Here is a 25,721-nt window from a genome sequence, read left to right as displayed (position 1 = left end):
AGGGCACCAGCTGGAGAACCCAGGGCTGTTTGCTGAGGCTGAGATGTTTCACTGCCTCCCATGGAAGTGGGGCGGCTGCCTGGCTTTGAGTGGCACGGGGCTGAGATGGGATGCCAGGTGCTGCAGGGGCAGCTTGGGGCAGTGCTCCCCTCTCAGAGTCCAATGCTGCCAGCTCCTGCAGTGCTTGGGCCTCTGCTGCCCTTCTGTGCCCTGCAGCCGAGTGCCAGCTCTCACACAGCGCCGAGTAATTTCATTTTAGTGATTTAAGTGGAATAATTATCGCTGAAAATAAGATCTCCTGCCTCTAGAGATGAGGTTTCCGGGTGCTCTGATAGGCTCTGCATTACTTAATTAGTTCAACCCTTACTGAGTAGCGGCTTCTGCTGCCCTGGCATTCCTCGAGGTGGCTTTAACTCACAGTAGGAACTTGCAGCACTGTTTTTTTTACCACTTAAAATTGCACAGAGAACTGCACAGCAATGTGTGCACGTGGAGGCAGCTGCTCATAGCTGTTGGCTCAGACACAGATAAAAGAACTGGGTACCAAGGGCACTAATTATGAGCTGAAGGGTGAGCGAAAGCCCCTCCTTGCTTTTCTCCCATTTCTGTTTGCAGAGAAAAGCTTCATTTAGGGCAAACTGAACGTGCTTAGAAAACAACAGCTGGGAACCAAAGTACCTGTGGTGGCTGGTCGTGGTTGCAGTTGTTAAATCCTGCACTATATTAAATATTTAAGTAGCTTTTATTGTAAGAACGCCAGTGGCAGAAATAGATATTTTAGCACCAAATGGGATTCACTGATGTTTATGCAGCAGACTTACACTGGCTATTGCAGAATTTCATCAGCCTTCACCCATTCCTAGCAGCCTGGCTGTTCTGCTTGCATGCCATCACCAGGATGGCCTAGAGGAGGTCTGTGTTCTGACTGACAGCTTTTCCCCTAAAACGAAACAAAACAGAAGTCATCATTTTGTTGCAGTTGGGCTGCATGCTGACACGGTTCCTGAGTGCTGTTCGGTTTGGAATTAGTGAGTTGTGCTACGTACTGAAATTTAGATGGAGAAAGTTTTGTCCTGCTTTAGACCCCTCCTGTCTCCTGAGGCCAGACATTCTGCTTCCATGTCTTTTCCACACAAGGGCTGAAGGTGTTGCTCTGCCCTACGTTCACTGTCACCAACCCTCTACCTGAAGGGCCAGGCCTGGCAGAACAGCACGTGCTGCCACATCCACTTTAGCCTGAATGTGCTTGGCTATGTGGCTGTAGCTGAAGTCAGGCTTGTAGGTACAACACAGCTTTTGTTGCTACAACACAACTGCTAAGCCTACATATGCACAGCTGACCCAAATCTACGATTTTACTGTTGGAAGCACTTTGGTGGTTCTCTAAACATGAGAGATTTACCTCTGGTAAATGGAGGGTTGGAGTCAGCTGTCTCAGAACCGCGGGCCCCAGGAGAGCTGCTGTCACATCTCACTGTGGGTGCAGCTCTGGAGTTGGGAGATAAAACTCACATCATTATTGAACACCAACCAGTGAAGCTGAAAGGTCCCCTCTGCCGGCTCCTTCGCCCCCAGGAATGCTGCAAGCTTTGCTCCAGGTTCCACCACCGCTGCTCCTGCACCGTGCACAAGGCCGTCAGTAACATTTCAAAGCTCAAATGGTGACAAACAATCCTAGATGAAAAATGGAGGATTTTATTTAAAATCCAACCAGGACGGGGCAAAATTCCTCCTCACATCGCCTCGTTGCTCCAAACTGCCCGGCCCGCACAGCGCCACGAGGGGAGAGTTAAAGGCCACGTCCACGTGTAGAGCAGTTCAGAATCAAACAGCATGTTTTGGTCTTTATTCTAACAAATGATACAACAAAAAAGTACTATTAGTGAAGGGAAGTTAAAAACATGGACCCGACGGCTAGTAAAAAGCAAAAACGTGACATTGGTTCCATGGTAATTACAAATTGTAAGGAAAATAAATGTGAAACTGCAGCATTACAGGAAATTTGTTAATACAGATGAAGTAACGCAGTTATCCTGGCGTGAATTACAAACCAAAGAACAAACACGTGTAAAAAGATGGACGGTTGCTTTGAATATCAACCACGTGGGTTTCCAGCACAAATACGTCCAGAGGGTTCTGTAACAAATCATTTCAACACATAAACCAAGAACCACAGCGAAGTGAGTGCAGAGATTGGAACAGCAGCTCCTCCGAAGGGAAAAGAAAACGCCCCGTTCCCTTTGCCACAAAGTAAAGCAGTGTTTTGGAAGACCAGCGGAACGGTTTGGTTAAGAAACAACCCCCTAGAATTCGTCTGCCACGATTTCTTGTTTCAGTTTACCAAAATCAGTGGCCGCCTTTGAAGATGATCATAAAAACATCTCACAGCCATCGTAAAAAAGCAGCGTTGAGATCAGAGAGGAGCACGGCGAGGTGGAGCCCACAGCAGGGCTGCACAGCCTTCCCTCCTCTGCCCAGCACTCGGCTGCACGCTGCTCAGCGCCGTGCTCTGCTGAGGACCTGGGTGCAGCACAGTGCTGGGCTGCGTGCTGCGAGACCACCATGATATGCATTCATTCTAAAGGGGACCACAGCTTCCTTAATGCCCAACTGGGCCTTAAAGTGGAGGGAAACAAATGAAGCTCTGCTGGATCCATCCTGCTACAAAAGGTAATTTTCCAGAATTCCAAACAGGAGATCACAAGCAGGGCACCACTGCCCACAGCACAGCTGCAGGCTCTGTGCAGACCACAACTGTTTCACCCCCAGCAGCGCCGGCCCAGCGGAGCAGAGCTCTGCAATGCCACTCACTGCAATGCCACTCACTGCGTCAGTGCCAGAGGCCTCCCGAGCAAAACACCGATTAGATCAAACGTTGCAATGAGTGCGGGTGCAGCCCCTGCTGGAGAAGCGCCCCAGCACAGCCGCAGCCGCGGCACGGGGCTGTGCCTCACTGCTGGGATGGAGCAGCGCCCATAAAGCTCACTGCGCTCTGCCACTCATGGCCAGGAATGTCTTGGGTAGAAAACACATCACTAAGTGCTGGGAGGAAATGCACCGAGAAACAGTTCAGCAGTTCTTACTTCACGAGGATGACACAGGAATCTAAGGGCAGTCACAGGTGGAGAAGAGAAGCAGATGGAGTCAGCTCCCTCAGCTTCAGGCTAAGAAAAGCAGCCAGGTGCATTCACTGCAGTGACACACAGGGACTTCCCTCAACAAAATCTGTGTCCAACCCACATCGGGGCAAACCCTAACACAGCCACCACTACAAACAGCTTCAGAGAACCTTAAGATACTGTATAACCACAAAGGTTAGGAAACCAGAGCTAGCAGATCTGAAGCCAGAGCTCAGGAAAGCACTGACGCTGCCCAAACCTCACCACCATGAGCAGTCAGCGCTGCCTCTTCTATGCACAGGGATGCCCAGGACCTGCCTTCCCACACAAGGCTACTCTGAAAGTATTTGGTTTTGTTCACATCTTGAATCTGCTGCTGCTGCAGCTGCTGTATCTCCTCAAACACCCAACCCTGGTTCTGTGGGCCCCTTCCTGTGCCAGCGAGCTCTGCACTACTCTGGAATATCTGGAGACACAAATAACACAGAACACACAGCTCCTGCCCTGTGATACTGCAGAGAGAAAAAAAAAGATTCTGACATTCACTTTTTACGCAGTAACATTTTTCTGCATCTGCTGAAATTTCTCAGCAACTCATTGCTGTGCAGCACCCACAGCCACCCCGGCTCCACACCTGCCCCAATCCTGACCAGCAGCACCTCCCCCAGCAACCTGCTTGGTGTCGGGCACCTGGAGGCCACAGCAATGGGGGAACGCAGCGCGTGGCCCCACTGACACACAGCCCTCCTGCACAGGCTGCAGCATCGGCCCCTCCATGCGTTCAGCTGCGTGGATCTCAGCTCAGTTTGCTGTTGGTTTGTACCACAGATGTAAAACACTGCAAGGAATTCATCATTACTTGGAAGTACAAGTAATATCATTCCCACTGAACGTCCAACATCTGCTACAGATACAGTACTGAAAGGTGACCGTCATCCATCTCCCTTTTCCCCTCTTTTCCCTTGGATACCGAACCGCTGCGGCGCCTCAGTCGTTCCGTGAGCAGCACCCAGCTGGCAGAGCTGAGGGCTCACAGCGACGGGACGAGGGTCAGCCCTGCTCCCTGTTTCCAGCTGCCCCGTGTGCTGCTGACAGCGCTTCGCCCAGGCTCCATGCCAGCAGGCTCTGCCCCTCCTGGAGCACCGCTGCCTTGGTACGGATGCCAGCAGCTCGGAAGCCTCCTCCACACGCAGCTCCAGGCCCACGGCTGTGCCTGACGAGCTGTTATTGCCTTGTGGGGAGAGAAGCCATTCACCACCTGCACGGTGAGCCGGGTCGGCACCTCCGCTAAGCAGCCGTGGGGCTTTTTGTACTAAGTTTTGAAACTTACCTCTATTGACTTCCAGAAAAAGTTTTAACTACAGTGCACAAAGAATATAATCTTCAAAATATTTACATTTTTGTACAATTACACCACAGCACTTTAATCTAAATCTCTTAATACAAACAAATAGCACCATTAGCCTTTTGCACAGATTCTTTCTAACAAACCGAAAGCTGGATTACTGTCAAATTAGGAGACTGGAACCACTTGGAATGAGAATAAGCTCGAGAAGGCAGAGCACTGGAACTCCCATCTATTAAAACCACTAAGAGGAAGAAATTAATTTAGAAACATTGTAAGCATTTGCCAACAAAATCCTCCACTGAGCCCTATTCAGTGTGCACCACAATTCAACTAACTTCAAGGAAAGCCTTTTCTCATACAAGACTTGATGCTTGAGCCTCTCGTTCTCAGAGCTCCTCGCACGCAGCCCTGCTTTCCAGCGCCTGCTGACGTCGGCCCATCATGGAGCAAGCCTCCTCGGTGAGTGGGAAAGGAGCAGAAAGAAGGGGATACTTGCTAGCTCTGAACTTCCACGCACGCTAATCAGCACAGCATCATGGACACGGAGAGGACGGCCAAGCCAGTCACAGGGAACTGGTGTGCAGAGCCAACGGAAGGAAAATGAACAACCAGCCCTGTGAGAAAATGAACGCTTCGGAGACACACGGGTAGCACCAGGATGGCTGCGCCGAGGGGCTGCACTGAGGGGCTGCGGGAGGCACCTCGTTCCCTGCAGAGCAAATGCTGTTTCTGAAGTATATTGCAGTAGGAAAATGCAATCGTTTAATGGTTACCATTTGGTTCATTCGGCTACAGAAAACGCGTTCCTCCTAACTTACGCTCAGCTAACATTCAGAGTACTGAAGTATACAGAATGATACATAGTTTACACTTCTTGAAAACAAAGCTTGAAAGAATATAATATGGTCATCTTTAAGTAGGGTGGGACGTTGGAAAGGACGAATATGCAGCTAAGACATTCCAACCTTTACGCTATGGTCCAAGAGTGCTTTCTGTATCAACAAGAAATGTAAAAAAATTTAAAAACAAATGACAGTCCTCACAGCTGTTGAGCATCCTCAGGGCCACCGAGGCGGCAGACGACCTCGCCTGCAGCACTGGATGCATAAACGTGTGAAGGACACATCAGGAGACTTGCTGTCATCAGGAACTAGATTAGATGCCCACGACAGTGTCAGTAGATCAGTCATTTGATGCACATTCCCTTTTCTTCTGGATTAGTGAGTTCATCCCTTTCCCTTGTCACCCACTTCTCTGTCTCTATCCGTGGGCTATTTGCATCCATTTGCTTTCGCTGTGGTACGCTGGTATTGTTACTCTGTTATTCACCATTAACCTTCCAGTTTAATTAGAGATCAGGGAAGCGGCTGGGGTCCTCCTTGTAGTCATCAGGAATCGTGAAGATGGATTCATCAAATTCGTCGTAACGGAACTCCTGAAAAGTCACAGTGGCTGTGATGGTGGGAAACACAGGAATATCTGGATAGGAAGCACAACGGCACAGTGCAGATCAGAGAAATAAAGGCTTTCCAGTGATTACCAACAGTGATTTAATGGTTTTTAAGTTCAGGCCTGCTTATCATGTAGAAGTTTAAATTTTACACAATGGCAATTCTAAGCTCCTTAAAAAAGAAACACCAAAGAGGTACTTCAGAAGAACGTTATTGCAGAAGATGCTCAAATACCCTGAGCAGGGAAACGTCAACAGGTTTTCATTGAGTTGGGTAATGCAATCAATTCAAGGGCTTTCCTTTCACACTGCAGAATCACAACGTGGAAATGAAGGTGCTGCAAGCACACAGACTGATCTGTGAGGGTACAGGTGATGCCAGGTAAGATAACCTTGCAGTGCCGTTGCTGTGTAACCTGGCACACAACTGAGCACAGCTGTCTGCTCACTGCCACTGCAGCCAGAGGGGAGGAAATGGGACAGACAAGTGCAGGAACTCCTGGGTTGAGATAACGTGAAAGTTGAGCAAACCCACCTGTGCAAGTGAGCATTTTAAAATGAAAAAGGCCACTTTAGAGCAAACGTTACACTGAGGTCGAATATTTAAGAATTACCCTTACTAGGATGGGATTACCCTTGAAGCAACTGAAAGCAAAATTCAAAGCTCGGTCTCTAAACAGAACTGTGCTATTGCAATAGGATGTGGAACGTCATCTGCTCAGAATATCCAAGCTTACACAGCTTACTGGCAGGCAAGAAGTCCTGTAACACTCACAAAATGTACTGTTACTTTTTGATAGATTATCCTAGGATAATAATCATAATCATCGACACCCACGAGTAACTTGTTTTATATGCTTCCATTTGGTAGCAAAGGTAATGGCTTGGCTTCCATTCACCTCCAGTACATCACCAATAATACTTGAGGAAAACAAAATAATAAATGCTATCAAGTTCCTATCTCATGGCTAAGACCATCCTTTAGTGCAAGGAAACTTCAGCTTATCTGCTCTTCTAAGAATGAAGCCCTTCCAGCATCAGGAAAATGTAAGTCACAGAGCTGGACTCCTGCTGGCACTGATCTCCTCTGAGCTTCAGATTGTCTCTTTCAAACCAAACATTCCTTGCAGGAACATAACCACATTCCCCTGACACGTACAGCAACAAGCTCTGTTATGTAAGAGTTCTTCTCCAGAACTCAGCAGGACTCCTGAGCACACTGCATGAATGAGCACAGGCATTTTTGGAAAACAAAGCCATAAGTGTTGTGAGCGCAACCTTACCTAATTTTACAGGAAAGCCTGGTGGAAGCTTCATTTGAACAAATTCTCTAAGTTTGTTAAAGTGCTTGAAGGGTGCAATTACTTCTAAAACATTCAATAATCTGAAAGGGAGAATGAACATCATCACAAATCATTTCACAAAATAACCCAGAGAGCAAAGTGAGTAAAGGGATCTGAAAAACTACACCGTGTCTGCTGTGTGCCCCTAGAGCTCCAATGTCAGCACTGCCACTTTCAGACAGTGGAGACCCACACTGCGTTGCTGTATGAGAGCAAATGAACCCCCAGCTATGGGTCTCTTGTCCTCATTCCACAAAAGACACTGAAGCACGAAGCCCCACAGCCTCTCCTCCGAAGATAAGGATTTTGACATGGTTGTGCATGGATTTAGAGAACATAGAGTTGTGCTGAAACTTGTCAGGGGCAAAAAGGCTTTAGTATTGTGCAGAATCAGACACGAGTGCTGTCCAAGTTAACGACACAGCTGCTCACAGCTCAGGTCTCGTCACACGGGACAGCTGCTCTGCCTCGCCAAGAGCAGGCACACAGCGAGCTCTAACGGCCACAGCTCACCTCCCTAACGACACGACTTGGTCGCTGTTTCCAAACTGCTGACATCCCAAATCTGAGCACTGGCAGAACTCTGCAGCTCGCAGGCAGGCTGCCACACCTGATACATGAAGGAGCACCCAGAGCCAACGAGTCACACTTACGATTCGATCCCTAGCGGAAATTCCTGGCTCATCGCTATTGTTGCTTTAAAGGTTTTCTTGCTTTCTTTGCAGACCAGTTCTCTACCCAGATGAGGAGCTCTGCAAAGGGGAAGGGAGGAGGACAAAGTCAGGTTCCCCCCCCTCATTACTTCAGCTTTAAAGAAAAGAATTAAGACTCGGTTTTGAAAACCTCAGTAAGGAACCTCTGCAACAAAACAGAGGCTGTGCATAGTAAAGTTGGAAGCCATCTGAATTGAGATCACTGTGAGTTCTGCTAACCATGGAGACAAGCCAGAATCAGGGAAAAGAAAATAATCTTCAAGTTACTCCATGTGAACATTTTATTAACAATCACTACAGAAAGACCTGACCATTACCTGAAATACACAAACCAGTTGGTTGCAGGCATTAATTAAAATAGCCTGTGTGTGAGCAAAGTATCAAACTGAACTGGAAAGCACTAAGTTTGTTTCACAGTTTAAGCTGGAAGCAATCTCTGAGGAAGCAGAGAAGTTACCCTTCTGTCCCCAGAGGACAATAATGGCAAACACAGAACAGAAAACAATTCTGGAATAGAACAGGCAGAAGGTAACAAATCTTACTGTCCTCCAATATAGAAACCTACATTTTCCACTGAACTCCCTTCTGGTAATTGATGACTGGATTTTTATTAACATAGACACACACGTCCTCCTGTGCTGTTCCAGCATAACCTACTTACTGTGCTTGAACATTTATTCTATTTCAAATACATAAAGTAGAAAACCAGCAAAAAGAATCCAAGTGCCCTTATAGTAAGCCTGTACTGTAATAGTATCTTCCCTGGTAACATCTGACTACAGGAGAACCTATAGCATCTGTGGAGCCCAGCTTCTACCATTTCCTTTTGGGTCCTTCCATATGCAGCAGAGCTGGATAACATTCAAGTCTTGGCAGTAAACTCAACTGCTTGGATCTATTACAAACCAAGCTGCTATAACTGAAATGAAAATGTAACTGCCTGCTGCACACCCAGAGGAGAGCACCTTGCACAAACCTGGCTGGTACAAGGAGCTCTATATGCCACTGCATTCCAGAAGCAAGCATTTTTGCACACTGACTCTCATTAAGTCCTAAGCTGTTCCTTTAAATATGGAGGATTATTGCCATCGTTAAGAAAAGATCAGCAAGTTACAGAAATGAGTCTGACAGGAAATCTTCCCTTAAAAACATCACTGAAAGGTCTGTATTCACAATAAGTTGGAATTCCAAGATGCAGGCACGTGCCTACATGCACATTTTCATCTGCAGCCGATGGAATAACCTTGCTTACGTGAGCTGCTGTCAGTTTCTCCAGTCTACAGAAGAACACCAAGTATCTCAGCAATGAAGAGCAAGATCCCCCTGCTCCTTGACAACTACAAACCACAAAGAACCCACGAAGCAGTGGGTGCCAATCAGGCTGTCCATGGAAATAAAACAAACTACTTACTTTCCATTTTCAGCAGATATGTACTCCTCCCATGTAATGGTATTGGGTGATGGTGGAGTAAGGGATTGTCGTCTGACCGGCTGTTCAGAGAAACACATCTTAGCAGTTGATCTTTCCTGACGTTCTCTTACAGTTTTACTATTCAAAGGATGCACTCAGTTTGCAGCTGAAACTTCACGTGGCTTTTCTATCTCTTTCTCCTCCTTGCACAGACTCCATTTAGCTACCAGGCCTCAGACAGCACTGCATGCAGACGCTGGCTGGCGCGGCACATCAGCTCATCAGTTAATTCAAGTGCCTGAATGGCAAGTAATAGAGCACGAGCTCATACAGAAATAAATCAGCCCTTCTTAAAAGGCTCGTCTGCGTGTTCCCAGATGATGCCTGGCTCATTCTGAATAGCTCTCAACTTCATGGTGATAATAACAGGCTTAATCCGTTTTAATGAAGCTAAATGAGAACGTAATTGAAAGATGAACCAGGAAGGGCATTCGAGACAATAAATATTTGGTCTAATGAAATTGAAGTGATTTGCCACAGCTAAAAGCATCCCCTGTATTAACAGACAAATTAAGACTGAAGTATTCAAGAAAAGAAATGTCTCAGTACATGCACTAATCAGCACAGTACACAAACAGATGAGCAGGAATGCATTAAAGGTCATATCATTTTAAAATTATGACACTCAGAATGGAACAAGGATATTATTTATTAATCTTGCTGCATTTATCCTGACAACAATTCACACAGTGAGAAGAATGATGTAAATATACCTCAAAGTTTTGTTCCATTAAGTTGCCACCTTTACTCAGGCTCTCCATGATAGCTTTATTTCGAAGAATATCCTCCTCACTGAGATGTTCTCTTCTTTTTCTTGATTCTAATACAAGTCCATTCACCAGGTAGAAATCTGCCAAAAAGTTCCCTACCCTTTCCTAGAAGAAAGGAATTGGACATTAGAGAATCATAGAAGATTAAATAAAACCACTTAAAAGTCTTCTATGTACAATTAATTGCAGTATGGTGAGTCCAGGATTGAAATGTTTCAATGTAAACTTACACATCTCCCCATGTGAACTCTCATCATACACTCCCCCCAACCTACATACAGTACAGAGTAATTCCCCCAGTAATTGGTATTTTACATCAATGGAAACTAAAGGAGAAAAGACTGCTTCAGAATCTGAGAGTGGCCAAGGGAAATCCCACTAAAAGCCCCTCCACTAAGTTGTGCTAAATGGTAACTTACACCCATGGTATTTTACACACTTAGAATATAGATTTCTGATTTCACAAAAGGAAAGAGCTCCGAAAAACCAGCTCAGCAGAAAAGCTGTGGTAAATGGCACTACCTGACATCCAAGTCAATACAGAACCCTTCAGAGCTATCTCAAAAAAGCAACTTCCTATATGACAAGGCAGATGTTTCAGTGTTCTCACCCCTGAGAGCTTGTGCCTCAGACTGGCAACACTGGAAGGAATGGGCAAAGCAAACTGTGGCCAGAATGCTTTCATCCTCCTGCCCTCCACAGACACAGGGACATACAGAATTCTTACATAAATCCTGGGATGACTTTCCATTCTCTACGTAGTGCCATTTCCAGCAGTGTTTCTCCACACACACTTCAGCTGTAGTTGGCTATTTTTTTCCAAGCCACCATTCTCTGATGCAGGCAGCCCACAAGACACGCTGTGTCAAACTAGTGACAACTGTGGGGACAGGGGAGGCCACTTTTCTACTCCACCCCGAACACCTGATCCTTTCACTCCTCCTTTCTTCCCAACCACATTATGACACGGCTGCCTGCCCCATTTTGCCTTCAGCAATGCCAGCCTGACAACTTCCTTTGCCTTACTTACTGTTTTGTCTTCCCGAAAAAGCCACCCCGTTTGGGCACGTGTGAAGGTGATCGATTTGGTTGATAACGTTGCTGAGTAAATATCACTGCTCATCAAAATGTCAACCTCTTCCTCTGTTTCCATCTCAGATTCCTGGAAGGAAGATTACCAAGCACGGCACAGAATTTAATGATCATGACCAGTCTTTTTTTTTTTTAAACAAATAATTTTAAGAAAATGAAAATCAATAAACATATTCCTTTGGCACTTTCCCCACAACCAGCACTACTTGAACTTCCAAACTGCTTTGTGGAAGCTCTGATACCAGCTGCTCACCAAATCGTTTCAGCTTAAATCTTAATGCAAACAAAGTGTCCAAGTGTGATTTACCCAGAGGCTCACCACCAGCCAAACCCTTCATATAAACCCACCTGCTGAAGTGACTGGTAGACAGAGCTATAAACACAAGCCTGACCAGACACAGCAGGCCCTCCCACTAAGACCCTTGCGCTGTTAACAACCAAACTGGCCACAGAGTAACTAATGGGGGCAAAGCAATGGCAGGCAAGTTTGAAAATTCCACTTGAGGAAGCCCTGAATTATGCCCACAGGAAATACTATAAGCAGAATGCTTCAAACTCTGAAATATATTCATCTGCCCAGGATGACACTGTATTTTCCAGCAGATTTGAATTCTATTTCTCTCCGATTTCTTAGCTCGCATTAACAAGCAGTTTTTCAAAATAAAAGCTTATAAGCTTGTATCAGCTGAACAAAACTGTAGTTTGCATTTCTTTGGAGTTTGGGTCTTTCTGAAAGGCACACCTTGTTCAGTAAATTCAGTCTGCTGATGGGAAGTAAAGGGTTGAGGTGTTGCACAGATCCTTACCTCGTGATGTATTCGCTGGTAAACTTTTTGCTCATTGTCTAAAACTACAAAAGATTCAGAGGGTGCTGCATCACCATTAAAAATGAAGCTTAAATCCCCTCGTTGGCACTTCATGTCAGTAAAATCTATCAGAGTTGTGTCCAGCCTGTGAAAAAACACCAGAACATTAAAAGAGGTTACCCATAAGCACTCACACGTGTTGACTGTAAGCTCTGCTTTCAAGAAGCCTTTGATTACTATTATTATTTATGTATTGGCACAAACAAGTTAAGGTTCAAGTCTTCATAGAATATGCCGTTATTTAAGCCTGGATATAGAAATAAAAATTGGGTAAGAAACACTCAATAGGTGTCACATTACTCTTACCATGGAGCTGGATGGGGAGCTGGACTGGATGGCCCTCAGAGGCCTCTAAGGATTCTATGAGAACATGGCCTATTTTTATGCCATCTTCATAGAAGTGCCACCTATACCTTCCTATCGTATTTTTAGCATCCACTACATAACCCCATGCTTTCTAAAGAAAAACAGCAGAAGGAAGTTACAGAAATTATGTAGCCAGTGTGTGCTACACAATGAGAAACGTAACTACTCCCTGCAACAAACAGCTGAGCAGCCCTGGTAAGATGTGGCTGCAGTTACAAAGAGGACTAAGAAACGGCCTGCATCCCCATTTGAAACATCTCAGTTACTGTTGTTCTTCTTTTCTCTCACCAACAGAAAAGAAATGCTCCCGCTGAGCTGGAAATCAAGAGCTGGAGCCAAGAACAAAGATCTCTCTAGCAACTAACAGGTATTATTGCTAGAATATTTCCTTCTTTGTGAAGTTGGTTAAAGAGCCTGAATTCAGTAGCCACCTCACTTCTAAAGGGTGGTTGCTTAATACTCATCATGTATTGGCCTCTAAATTCATGAAAGAATCTGCAGTTACATCCTTGGAGTGTCAGCCTCACAGCTCCCCTCTGTGCAAGCAGGAGAAATGAGAAGGAAAATAAATGGTCTCAATGGACTCAAGTCTAAGCTAAGTTCACATATCTATGCCAAAAAGCTGCAGTATGAGAACAAAACGTCCATGATCTTCTGAATCATAACTGTATTTTCCCTCGTTAAAGTTTAGGAACCAAAACAGACACCTGAGCCCAAAATCACAACCGAGGGCAGCTGAACAGCCAGGCTCAGCAGATGTCCAGGAATCTGTGAATCCTTCACAGCCAGCATTTTAAACAGAGAAACTGTATCACTCTTCTTACTACACCTCCTGGAGCAGCAAGATTTCTCCACAAAATACTGAAAGCTCACTTACACTTGTAACGCGAATTTTCAGATATCAAATTCCTGTTTTTCCATCAAATCATTGCCAAACTGCACGAAAGCCTCTATCTACCAGCCAGAACTGGGTTTGGTTTATGTGAAGTGACTCGAGAATTAAAGCTAACTTCAAACTAATGGTGGAAAAAGACTGTAGATGAAAGCACCTCCTGCCTCCAAGCACCTATGTACCAACACACTGGTGTTTCACAAGCATTTGCAAGCATTCACTTCCAGACCACACTGAAACCAGCGTTCCCATCAACATGCAGACATCTGTGACTTAGTAAACTCAAGTGGCAGATCAGTGCTTACCTGATATTGATACCTTGTTTGTGTATTTTACATGCATCAGAAGGCAGAATTCGGGAGAGTAAAGGCACTAGAAGTAGGTAGAGAGATTGGACAATTAGAACAACGAGGTTTCTCTGCAAGGTACTTTGAGTAAAACCCCACCTTGAATTTCAATGTGTTGTAATATAAAAACACAGCATATCCATTTTCCATCATCATCTCAGCACAAGCACACTAACGTCATGCTTGTCTATTAACTAACTGCAGGACTGATAGACCCTTGTACAGAATATCTCCAGCAAAACAAAACTTGAAGCCTCCTCATTTTAAATGAACTAAACCATTTGTGAGTTCTAATAACTTGTCTTCTAACTGCCTGGAGTTTTAACTCTGCAGTTGGATATTTTATTTGAATATTATGCCAGCTGAAAGCCCAGCCACAATTGAACAGAACACAGACAAGCAGAAAACAAATCCAAAGCACTAAGGTTTAAAACCTAAGGAAACGTTGAAATTACAAGAGGAACTGAGAGCCAGCCCAGTGTTACAAGCCAGACACGTGAGCCCACAGCTGTGCTTATTTTAAAAAGCAAGATTTACTGCAATAAGATCAAATAATGGCTTTTCAGCACCTTCTTCAAACGGCACCACGAAGAACTGAGACCACCTGCAGAACTGAGCTCGCTCAGAGCACCAATGGTCAGCACCAACACACAGCTCAGGGCCTTTCTCCCCTCAGTACCCAAACACGGGAATGATGCAGGCAGAGGAATGCCCCCTGCATGGTGACACTGCTGGAGAAGACGACCACTGCAAGCTGGTGCCAAGCAATTGAATGCCACGAGTCCTGTCACTCAGCAGAACTGCACAGACCACTGCTCTGCAGTGACACCAGATGACCAGATTAAGGCATTATAACATTTTGTTCTCACAACCATATTCTTTAACAGCTTGCTCCCCTCCCCATCTCATATCGTGTGCCTAGATTACAGAATTGAACTAGAAAAAGTCATTAGAAATAATTCAGAAAAAAAAAGTGTCTGTCCTTTACTTGCACTTCAACATTTACAACACGATTATGAGTTTTCCAAAATACAAACTGGAAACAAACTGCAGCTTGAGAGAACAGTGTGTGGAGGCCTGATAATATTATCTCCCAATGAAAAGGGATATGCAGTCACTTACCCCAACTTTGAAAATCCCAGTGAAGCTCTAGATAGAAGTCACCTAGCTGAGATGAAAAGAATACATTGACATTTTGGTCAACTGTGAAACGTGCTGGAAGTTAAGCAAAGTTTGTGTTTTGCCAAAAAAAAAAATACCTTTTCCCCCCTCTGATGCAAGTAATTGAACTTCAATTGAAATTCACCATTTCTGAAGCTTCACCAACAGCAGAATCAGTAATGCTAAACGTGTGCTTCATTTAAGCTACTAATCTTTAATGATTTTTTCTGGAACAAAGTTACACAGCTATTAAGCTGTGAACAAAATAAATTGTAAATCCCAACTTTAAAAGCCTACAGAGCTCTATGTTTGCTCTGACTGACCACATCTAACTGCATTCTCTGAATCAATGCATGAGGTTTCACCTACCAGTATCCACGTACACAACCTCCAACTTATACTCTAGAAATACACTTCCAATCATCAGTACTGACAATTGTTTGACTGTGCTCAAGAAAAACTGGCTGCTACATGCAGAGGGAGAACTAAGCTTCGAAAAAAACTCCCTTTCTTTACCAAGCATTAAACAAACAAAAAAACCATCATTGGTGATTGGTGACAGGATGCAACAGCAACTTCTTTGCCAGGCTGAGATTTAAGGAAGCCTTAGAAAGCCAATGAAATAAGCACAGATTAAAAACACATCCTTTGACTTTCAGGTTGAAAAGATGGCAGAAAGGGCTCTCTCATCCAAGGCTTTCTTCTGCCTGAACTTTAGAATTTGAGGGGGGAGCATCTTAGGAATGCACACCGTTCTGTGAGCCCTTGGCATGGACAAAAAGCTTTTTTTCTTTTATCAGTTTGCTAAAGCATCCTTACTATACGAACAAAAGCTACCAGTTTCTATCACAATCTGGTTTTTGCCAACAAAGCTGCCTTCAATTTACCTACCTCTTTCAGGGCTTTTAATAATCGAGGTCGCTTTTCTTCAACACTTTCCCTGGACTGCTGTTTAAGCTTCCTTAGGAGTGCTGTAACTGAACAGAGGTTAAACACAAGGTAAAGCTGTGCTGCTTGGCAAACTGCAGCTTAGTGCTGTCATGCAACAGATTTTTTAAAAATGAGAAATAATTGCTGTTAATAAAGCATTTCATCACTTTGGAGTAATGCACTTCAGGTTACAGTAATTATAAACAATTCAATGTGATCACAGTAGGAAGAACAGCTTCAGAAACTGCTTATGACATAAAGCATTTGATTATGTCAAGATATTTACTAACACATGTATACACGTGTAAAAAGACACATGGTATGTGTGTATATTGCTGAATGGGATGCAGAAGGTTCTTCAGCAATGATCTTACTCATTTGTCTGTCTCCATAGCTGATGGCTTCTGCAAGAGGGCTCCATCCCTGAGCATTTTTCACCTTTACTGGAGCATTGTGGGCTAAAAGCAAGTGGGCACATTCTGTAACAAAGCAGCAGTAATTACTGTCAGTAAACACAATGGGTATTGCAATTACATAATTCATGACAGAGGAAACTAACGGAAACAAGAATAAAACACCTAGTAGATATTCAGTATACTAAGCACCATCAGAACACATATCTAAATTATGAACTCAAGCTATAAATAATTTTTGAAAACATTCATGAGATTATTTATTGCATTTTCCTACTAAATATGAGCACTGAAAACATCATTGGAAATCAACAACCAATTGCACTACCACTGAAAGACATTTCCGTGTGCTTTTTATAAAGATGTACTGTTGTGAATACACACTCACTCACCTATGTAAAAAATACTTTAAAATGCTTGTTTAATCACCTCTGTGTGTGTAATGTCTACCTCTGAAATGTTAGAACATGTGCATAACATGCTGTGCAGCAAGTTACCCTAGGATTAGCAGAGTGCCTCCATAAAGCACAACAGCACAGAGCTCCACTTGCCACGCACTGCATTGTTTGCCCACGCATCAAAGCAGGCCTTGATGCTCTCCTGGCCTCTTGGCATGTGTGTGCTGCGCTATCAGAGCACACCAACATCCCATAAACACCACACCAGTTCCTAGCGTAGTCTCAGCTCAACTTGCATTGCTTTCTCTATCTAAGGATAAAAGCTGATGATAGGAGCTGCCCTTGAAATTCAGAAGGGAAGAAATGGTTCTGTATTTCTGTGTTTTGAATAAGCTGGCCTCGTTTTAAATGGTCCTTCCATTTCTAACTATGGAAAGCTTCCTCACCACAACTCATTAAAATCAACCCGACCCACCCGCAATGATACAGCAGCATGGAGTGGGAGCTGCAGGCTAAAGAAACTCTCATTATGAATGGGATGGGCAGGAACTGCAGATAGAGGGCCTTCCTGATCCTTCGCCTACAGGTGTTACAGGAAACCTCACCAGTCACTCAAGATGCAAAAATCATGAGTCACTGGAAAACGTGGCGTTAGGAAAGGAAGAGCTGCTTTACTGGTGAACACCCCATCCTCTGTGGTAAACAAACAAAAGCCCTACATACCCTGTCCAGAAACATGCAGACATATTTTCTGCAGGCTCAAACAGTGCCTAAAGCAATGACAACACTGATGTGGAACAGGCATTTACCAGCCAGACCCCATTTTCAGTTAAACAAACAGGATGTCGGGTTCACCCTGCAATTCACCAAAGTCTGGCTGCAATGCTGCTACATGCACCCAAGCAGCCCACATGCATCATCCCAGAAAAGCTGCCCCTCAGCATCAGTCAGACTGGCTGACATGGCAGCAAAGGGCCTGGGAGTCTCAGAGAATCAAAGACCAAGCAGGAATAAAAGCCAAAACAGTAAAACCAGGTATTGCTCTTGATATCATACACCAATAGTCCTGCTCCAGCCAAGCTACATAAAGGCTTACCATAAATATCCCAAGTAATTAAGGGCTTTACTCATGGGATGGCTGACAAAGAAGCCAAGAGCAAACTACAAAGCGAGATCTCAAATACGCAGCCAAAGAAAAAAGGAGTAAGGGGAAGAACTGCTTCTCCTCTCCTTGCTATGCTATGTGCCACGATAATCAAGCAATCTGACAGCACTGAACAGCAAGGGCTTTTCATCCTAGAGCTGAAACATAAAATAACCACAGTTCAAGAGAAAAAGTTCTCAAGCGTACTGAATTAAGGGTGATAAATTCTTTTCTCTCACTTGGTATCAAAAGAAGCATCTTTGATCAAAATCATTTGTACTCCAGTGACATGACATTGCTGCAGTTAACAGCCCAGCCACAGAGCTGGGCTCACCACACACCAGGTGCAGGACTCTCACAGCTTGACAAAAGCAAGGCATTCTTTCTCTTGTTACAGTAGAGAAAAAGAATTCTGGAGAATACTGTCATGGAGACTTAATCATATTCCAAGTTGTTGTTTTTTTCCCCAGTCCTGAAATATGCCTACTCCGACGCTTTCTGTTTCAAATAGAAATGTGAATCCTTTGCCTTGAAATGCTGCTGTAAAAAAAAAATAATAAGAAAAAAAGTCCCCCAAGGATATCTGAAAAGGTGACAGCCATCACGGATCAACAGGCAGCACAGCCTGGTAGGCTGTCCTGGACCACAAAGAAGCAGGCAGGCAGTGGGCAGAGATCTGAATCAGGGGAGGAAAGGAATATGCAAAAGGCAGGGATTGATTACGATTCCACTCACAGAGTCACTTTATTCCAGAAGACATTTTTGTTCATAACAGAAAAGGCTAACAGGGGTCATTCAAGACCTCTAATGAGCAGATCAGTAACAACCACAGCAAAACTATTAACCAAGAAAGCAATGAAGAAAAAGGGCACCATCACACAAATAGGAATCAATAAGCCTTCTGTTAATAGCATTAAAACAGAGATCTGCCTGGATGAAGACTCCTGCCTACCCAGACTGAGCGTGTCCCACCCGTTTGGACACCACGAGGACACAGGCACAAATGTGCTTGCCTCCACTGCTGAAAGCTGTTCCTTGTTTCTCAATCTTCTATGATATTCCAAGTCCTTCTAACTCTGCAACAAGACAGAAGCTAGCTCTTGTTCCAGGCTCACAAAGGAGTCCAGCAGTCAGAACTCCTTCTCTGCCATTCTCTCCTTCCAATCCAGCCCTCTGCCTGCCTGGCTCCCTGATTTTGGCCTAACAGGCAGCCCTAACTTTCTTACAGACTTTTCTCTTTCACGTCTGGGCAGCCTCTACTTTGCAGAAAACCTTAACTTGCAACAGGTTTGAAACGCAAGATCACGTTCAGAAAAATTGAACAGTATTGCCTCTAAATTCTCAGGACAACTCAAGTTACAAAACCAAAGGTTTTACCAACCTTTATGTCCCAACATCACAGCAAGATGCAAAGGAGTGTTTCCTAAAAGAAAAAAGAAAAAGAGATTAGATCCAACATAACAGAATTCATTGCAACTCCTTCAGGAGTCTGGACACACAGCTCCCACACTGTTATTAAGAAACCACACAGCCTAAGGAAGGAGCAGGTACACATACAACACAGCAGTTTCTAAGCAAGTCCAACATACAGATTTTTTATTATGCCTGTTAAAATATAGCTGAAACATTTCATGGGCCAGCAGGGCTTCTTAATTATACCTTGAAACCTGCCAAAGTGGCACAAGTATATCTTTAAGAAGGCAATAACCCAAACCTCTGTACTCATGGTCTGAGAAATATGATATTTTACACAGAATGACATATCTAGGGTAAAAGCTACTCAAAGATACGACACTTATTAAAGTTTTAGGAGCAAATTGTATTAATTTTTCAAAGACTGAGCATGAAAATTTTACTAATACAGCAACAGACACATTGCAGAATAAAAATCATTTCCCTAAAGAAAACCCAACCATCCACCACCACCTTCTGGTTACTTCAATGCCACGTTTCCAAAGGAAGCTCCCAAGACTACTAGCAGATATTAAAAACGTGAGTATTTTCCTGGCTATAGGTGACCCAGTTTAGATCCTGCTCTTAGATATGCACAGTAAAGGTACAGAGAGCTGTTTTTCTCCATTAGTGCAGCTACCAGAATTCTGATATATTTCATTTTGGGAGCTCAAGGATATAGGATCCTTCCATTTCAGTGTAACACTTTGTACATTCAAGTGTTTTCTTGCAAAGTTAATTACTTGTAAACAAGTTTCTTTTGCAATTATATCAAACATAGTTGATCTTAGAAGTATTTTACAGCATCACGTTAGCAATAAGCACTTGCTGCATGCCAACGATGATGCACATCTCAACCATGCAACCCAAAACATTCATAGATTGCTGTATGAAGCAATCACCAACACACCGCAGTATCTCTGATCAGTGGAATCTCTGATCAAGATAGGCAAGCAGTCAAAGTCAGAGTTTGTAAGTGGTTTTCAATTAGCTTTCCAAAAAAAGAAACTAACAACAAAAAACAACAGCAAAACAAACCACTCCTTTTCAAACACTGCATAAGAAGAGCCAGACAGCTCCAGTACCTACAAGAGCTTGGCATATTGAGAAGAAACAACAAAATGAGAGTTAACCAAGTGTTTGGCAGCCTTCCTGAGAGATGTGGTGAACGTTTCAGCTGATAAGTGGGAAATGCAGTTGTGCAATATCACAGCATTTCAAAACCCCTCTGGACAAGGTTCTGAGCAACCTGAACCAACTTTGATGCTGTTTTGTGCAGGATGCTGCGCTACATCACCTCCAAAATGCTCTTCCAGCACAGATTTTACTTTGATACTCCATCTTCACACCAAAAAGTATGCAATCCAAAAACTGAACAGGAAACTGACAGACAAGGTGGGGTAGGAAAAGGACACAGAGCAACAGTCATTACAACAATTGAGAAAGCACAGACATTAGAATCTATCAATTCCAGAATGAAACAACAAGCAGTTTGTGAAGGAGATGACAAGGATTCTTGCTGGTCTCTAACCAGTGGGACTCTAGCAAAGAGGAGTGTAAGGTTTTTCTGACATCTACCAGATAAAACAAGAGGTTTGCTGCAGCACACAGGGAGAGGTAAAGCCTCAAGGAAGGGAGGAGAAGGAAATGCAAGGCAAGCACAAAGGAGAGGGGCGTTGCAGCACCTGGAAACATTGCCATTCCTATGGCACTCTGCATCGCTCCAGCCTTTTATCACTGCCCACGACAAGTCCTTGTCAGACACCACTGGATGCAGAACAGCCACAAAGCCATTGCTGCTTCACAAACAGCTCCCATGGAGGTCAGGCACCCAAATATGCTTGTGGGCCTCGGCCTGGTAACAGAGCACTGTCTCACTCCCAGATCCTCTCCCCAAACGGTCACCATCTCAGCAGGAACTGATAAACAAAGCCAGCTTTGGCACAATCAAAAAACAAACACAGAGCAGCATCTTGCTGTTCCATCACTCATCATCCTTCTTAACATCTGATAAATCTGTAGAGCTGTTGACTGTCTTTGAGCCAAACAAAATGAGTTTTCCCAGTAGCAAAGTTAAGTCAGAGTTACCAAATAAGCCATTCAAACTATTCCAGGTTAGATGCCACGTAACAAAGAAATTATACTGAGGAATTACTCGGTACACAGAATGCCTCTGTGCAACCTTCAGCATCTCTGCTCCAAGAGGAGGGAGGAGAAGAGCTGTCCAAAGAGAAAGGATCCTCATCTGTCTGACCACAGTCTTAAGTGCATTCATTCTGTATGGGAAAACTGAGGGAAGGCAAAGGTCTTGGGACAGATGTGTCCAGACGGGGCCATCCAGCCACTGTCTCTCAGCATCCTCAAGCAGAGGCAGCAGTGCTGATCGGGCTCAGAACCGGCCAAAACCTTCCCAGAGATCTCGTCTCAGAAGCCTGGCTGGCCAGCAGGCACACCACACATCTCACTGCTCCTCCTTCAGGAAAGCTGGGAAGTGTAAATACGGCCCCAGCAGCTGTGAGGGCAGGGCCACACAATTACACTCCCTCTAGCACTCAAGGCTCATGAATTAAGTAGCACCAGCATCTACAGGACTCAAGTGGAATTGTCTCACTGGAATTCTATAATGCTACAACCTTCAGCTCCATCAACCCTTGAACATAAACCACAAATCATGTTTAGTTGCTTAAGCTTGGCTTCTGCCAGAACAAGCACAAGGGGAGGAGAAGGGAGTTCCACTTCTTACAGCTGCAAGGCCAGCTGTAACAGCTCGAGGTGTTCAGTGAACTGCAGCATAATCACAACAGCAAGTGCCAGCACACGTGGCTCTGCAAAGGACAGCTTCTGGTAAGACAAAAGAGGGTGCAGCTTCACTGTGATGTTTACCTATGTGACAGAGCTGCAATTATTTACAGCACTCTTCCTATTAAGAGGCTGACGTACACGTGGGATGACTTCACTGCAGTGTCACAGATACTTGATGCGATTGTTTCCAGGCCTACTACACGTGGATATGTGTGTGCACGTGGATACATGTGAAAAGCCACAACCAAATTTCTTCTCCTTTAGGTTTCTTTGCTGGTAACAGCTTGATTCACCTTAGAAACAAAGCTCACTTAGCCCTTCCATCTACAGAAGGTTTCTTCAGTGTCCATAGCTTCAGAAACCAACTTTTACATTTCCCTGCCCACGTTTAGGCTGCAGGGCCTTAACCTGAGATAGCAGTGATACAGCAGTGCCTGAAGTCCTGCAGGTCTCCAGCCAGGCCGTGCATCCCAAATCATCTGCACTGCCCTTATGAAAGGTTAGAAGTTAAACACACTCACGTAGATATCTGGCATGCCTGTGAGGCAGCTGAGTGTTTTCTGATAGTAATTCAGCAAGATTTATCTATTTCAGAAACAACTATTTTCTTCTGAAAATATGTTTAAGCTTTTAAATGTGTGTTACAGCAAAAATAAAAGTAATCTAAAAACATATACAAGCTCCTACCTTTCGGAATAATGATGCTGGTCTCACCTACAAGAAATGCTTTATTCAAGGTTAATTCAGAGTGCAGCCTAGCCAGCTCTCTATTGCTACAGTCAGCATTTGTTTTATCAGAACACCACAAGTTTAATGTTCTATGGGACGTGGCTTTTCTACTTAATCGCTCACTAAAAATGGAACTGAATTATAAATAGTAACTGTTACTAGAAGTTGTCCCTCTTCTGTCACTTCCATATCATGCTCTAGGATTCGTCAGGCTTACTTCTGAGTATAGTTGTAAGCTGAAGTTATCTACCCCAAATAACTCACAATTCAAATATGTAAACAAGATGGACTCAGGCAGGAAGAAAACAACAACAAGGAAGTAACAGTCAGGCCTTCGGTATGTCAAGGCACCAAGGGTTTGGTTTTGTTGTTGGTTTCTGGTTTTGTTTTGGATTGGTTTGAGTTTTTTTGTTGGTTTTTGGTTGGTTTGGTGTTTTGTTTTGTTTTAATTTAAGGACAAAAGAACAGTGAAAGTAAAACTTTGGAAGAAGACGGAACAGAAATCCACACTGTTCCTATTGCAACCAGCAGTGAAAATGAAGAAAAGTTCATTAAAAGAATACATATATACTATTAAGAGTATATAAACATACATAAAAACACAGTATCAACACTTGTGATGGACACTGAAGACAGCAGTTCAGCAAAGATGGGTCATGAAGTGCCTTCAAAGTACGGACACAAAGCTACAGCAATGAGTCATTTGATAGGAACTGGAAGAGACGTAGGGAAGAAGGCAGCAGAAGGCACACAGGGAGAAGGTTTCTTTCCAGGCCTGTTGCTTTCATTCTACCAGACTTTGCTGCAACTCTTGGAATGAAGATGACAGGATAAATATATCTGTAGCAATATTTATAGCAGGCTACTTAGAAAAATGTTATGACAGTTGTAAGAAATGCTCCTTCCTATCTCAGTTGAGGAAACTGAGCCGTGAGCTACTCCAGCATACACCAGTTTGTATTTCAGAGTGCTTTCTATTATCACGGAGACAGTTTTAAATTTCTAATTATGCTATTTTTCCCATCGTATCAATCCTAAGACTGCCCTATATTACTGTTTGGTTTTATTTTACACAACACAATTAAGTAAAACAAAGGGAACACTTATCTCATCATCAGAAAAAGAGAGTAACTCTACCCTTTAATCAGAACTTGCCCAGACACCACATGCAGGATGACTTACACCCTCCTGCAGAAACGTATCATCTTACTCTGGAAAAAGGCAGGAAACACACAGACGAAAGCTAACCGTGAAACTTCAGCTGACTTGACAGGCTAACTTATTTTACAATGTACAACATTCCCCAAATTAAACATATCATTTTAAAATGCCCTATCAAGGCTTTGAATGGCTGCACATTTTAAAGTAACACAAGGCGCGTTTTTCTACCTCTGTTACTATTGCTTCTCTGTCCAAAGCAAGTAGGAGAAGCAGATGACAACCTTTTGCCTCTTTCAAATCCCAAAACTATATATATACATATATACACACACACAGCTATCTATCTCTCTCTCCATACATATATATATATATATATATAATTTTTGTTTAAGCAGGGGAAAACCTAAAGATAATCCCACCTTCAGCCAAAGAAGCCACTCCCAAGTGTCCCCTACGCCCCATCATCCCTAAAAGGTGACAGTTCACACACTTCAAAAAAGAAAATAAGAAAAATAAAAGGCATTCTTGCAAAAATGCATCTTCAGGTCTGAAGCAAGACTTCTTAAGAGGAAGTTCTTCCAGGACAACACAAACAGCAGCGATGCACTCATTCCTATTAGTGAAATTCCAGGACACCCTGGCGATAGGAGGCACAGCCACACTGCTGTGCAGAGCTCACTGCAACTCCCAGCACAGCTAACTACTAAACCTCAGGGAAGATAAATGCACTTAAAACAATAAGATAAAAACAATTAAAAACAGAACCATCGTGGTTGGAAAAGCCCTCTGAGCTCCCCAATCCACCCCCCTATGCCCACGTCCCTCAGTGCCACATCCCAGGGCTCCGAACACCCCCAGGCTGTGACCCCCACCGCTGTGCAGCGCAGCACCACAGCCTGTGCCTCACAACCTTCTGTAGAAGGAAGAGATGAGAGCTTGAGCTGAGCAGAAATGAGACAGCGAGGGTGATGAAACTCTCCAAAAACATGACAGAAGAAGGAAAAAGCAGCTCACACAAAGCAGAACGGACACTGTATGCATCAAGCGGTGCTGCTTGGCCCGGTGTGCCCTGCGGGTCCGGCCCGGGCTGCTGAGGCAGCTCCCCAGGGGGGAAGGCAGGAAGGCAGGCAGGAAAGCAGGCAGGCAGGGAGCACCGTCCGCCCCCAGCAGCCCCGAGCACGGCCTCGCCCGCCGCTCACCGTGGCTGTCCTTCTGGCCGATGCCCTGCGTGCGGATGAGCGCCGACAGCCGCCTCACGTCCCCCTTGAAGACGCACTCGTGCACGGGGAAGTGCGCGGGGCTCCGCTCGGGCTCCGCGGCCGGGCCCGTCCCGCCGCCCGCCAGGCCGCCCTTCGGCGGCAGCCGCTGCTGGTGGTGGTGGTGGTTGCTGAAGATGCGGTGCCCCCCGGCCCGGCCGCCTTTGCCGCCGCTCCCGCGCCCTCCGGTGAAGATGGCTCCGGGCGCGGCGGCCGCCTCCTCCTCGCCGTGCCCCAGCAGGTCCCCGTCCTCCTTGCTGGGTTTGTGGTCCCTGCGCAGCGAGCGCAGCTTCTCGCCGGTCATCGCCGGCGGCGGCCCCGCGGGCGGGGAGGGGGGGGACCCCGCCGGGAGACTGGCCGCGGCCGGAGGGACGAGGCGCTCAGAGCCGCGGCGGCGAGTCCCGTCCCGTCGGCATCCCCCGCCTCAAACGGCCGCGGCGCTGAGGAGCCCGACGCCCGCCCGCCTCCGTCTGACGCCTCCCGCCCGCGGGGGCCCGC

General features: G+C 44.9%; 1 protein-coding gene across 1 annotated transcript; it reads right to left on the bottom strand.

The window, feature by feature from the left end:
* Positions 1–1,817: 1,817 nt before the first annotated feature.
* ANKRD13C (ankyrin repeat domain 13C) lies at positions 1,818–25,721 on the bottom strand. Its single transcript, XM_052666888.1, has 13 exons — positions 25,167–25,721; positions 19,205–19,246; positions 16,243–16,347; positions 15,830–15,915; positions 14,900–14,945; positions 13,736–13,802; positions 12,113–12,257; positions 11,245–11,376; positions 10,158–10,319; positions 9,385–9,464; positions 7,914–8,012; positions 7,201–7,301; positions 1,818–5,946 (listed from the first exon to the last, which is right to left on the bottom strand). Exons 1-13 carry the CDS (start codon positions 25,525–25,527, stop codon positions 5,816–5,818), a joined length of 1,557 nt encoding a protein of 518 aa, XP_052522848.1. The 5' UTR covers positions 25,528–25,721; the 3' UTR covers positions 1,818–5,815.

This window comes from Tympanuchus pallidicinctus, unplaced genomic scaffold (genome assembly GCF_026119805.1).
Source record: "Tympanuchus pallidicinctus isolate F22 unplaced genomic scaffold, pur_lepc_1.0 scaffold7, whole genome shotgun sequence".
NCBI classification, from domain to species: Eukaryota; Metazoa; Chordata; class Aves; order Galliformes; family Phasianidae; genus Tympanuchus; species Tympanuchus pallidicinctus.
The sequence above is the reverse complement of the archived record's forward strand: the minus strand, read 5'-3'. Positions and strand labels throughout refer to the sequence as shown.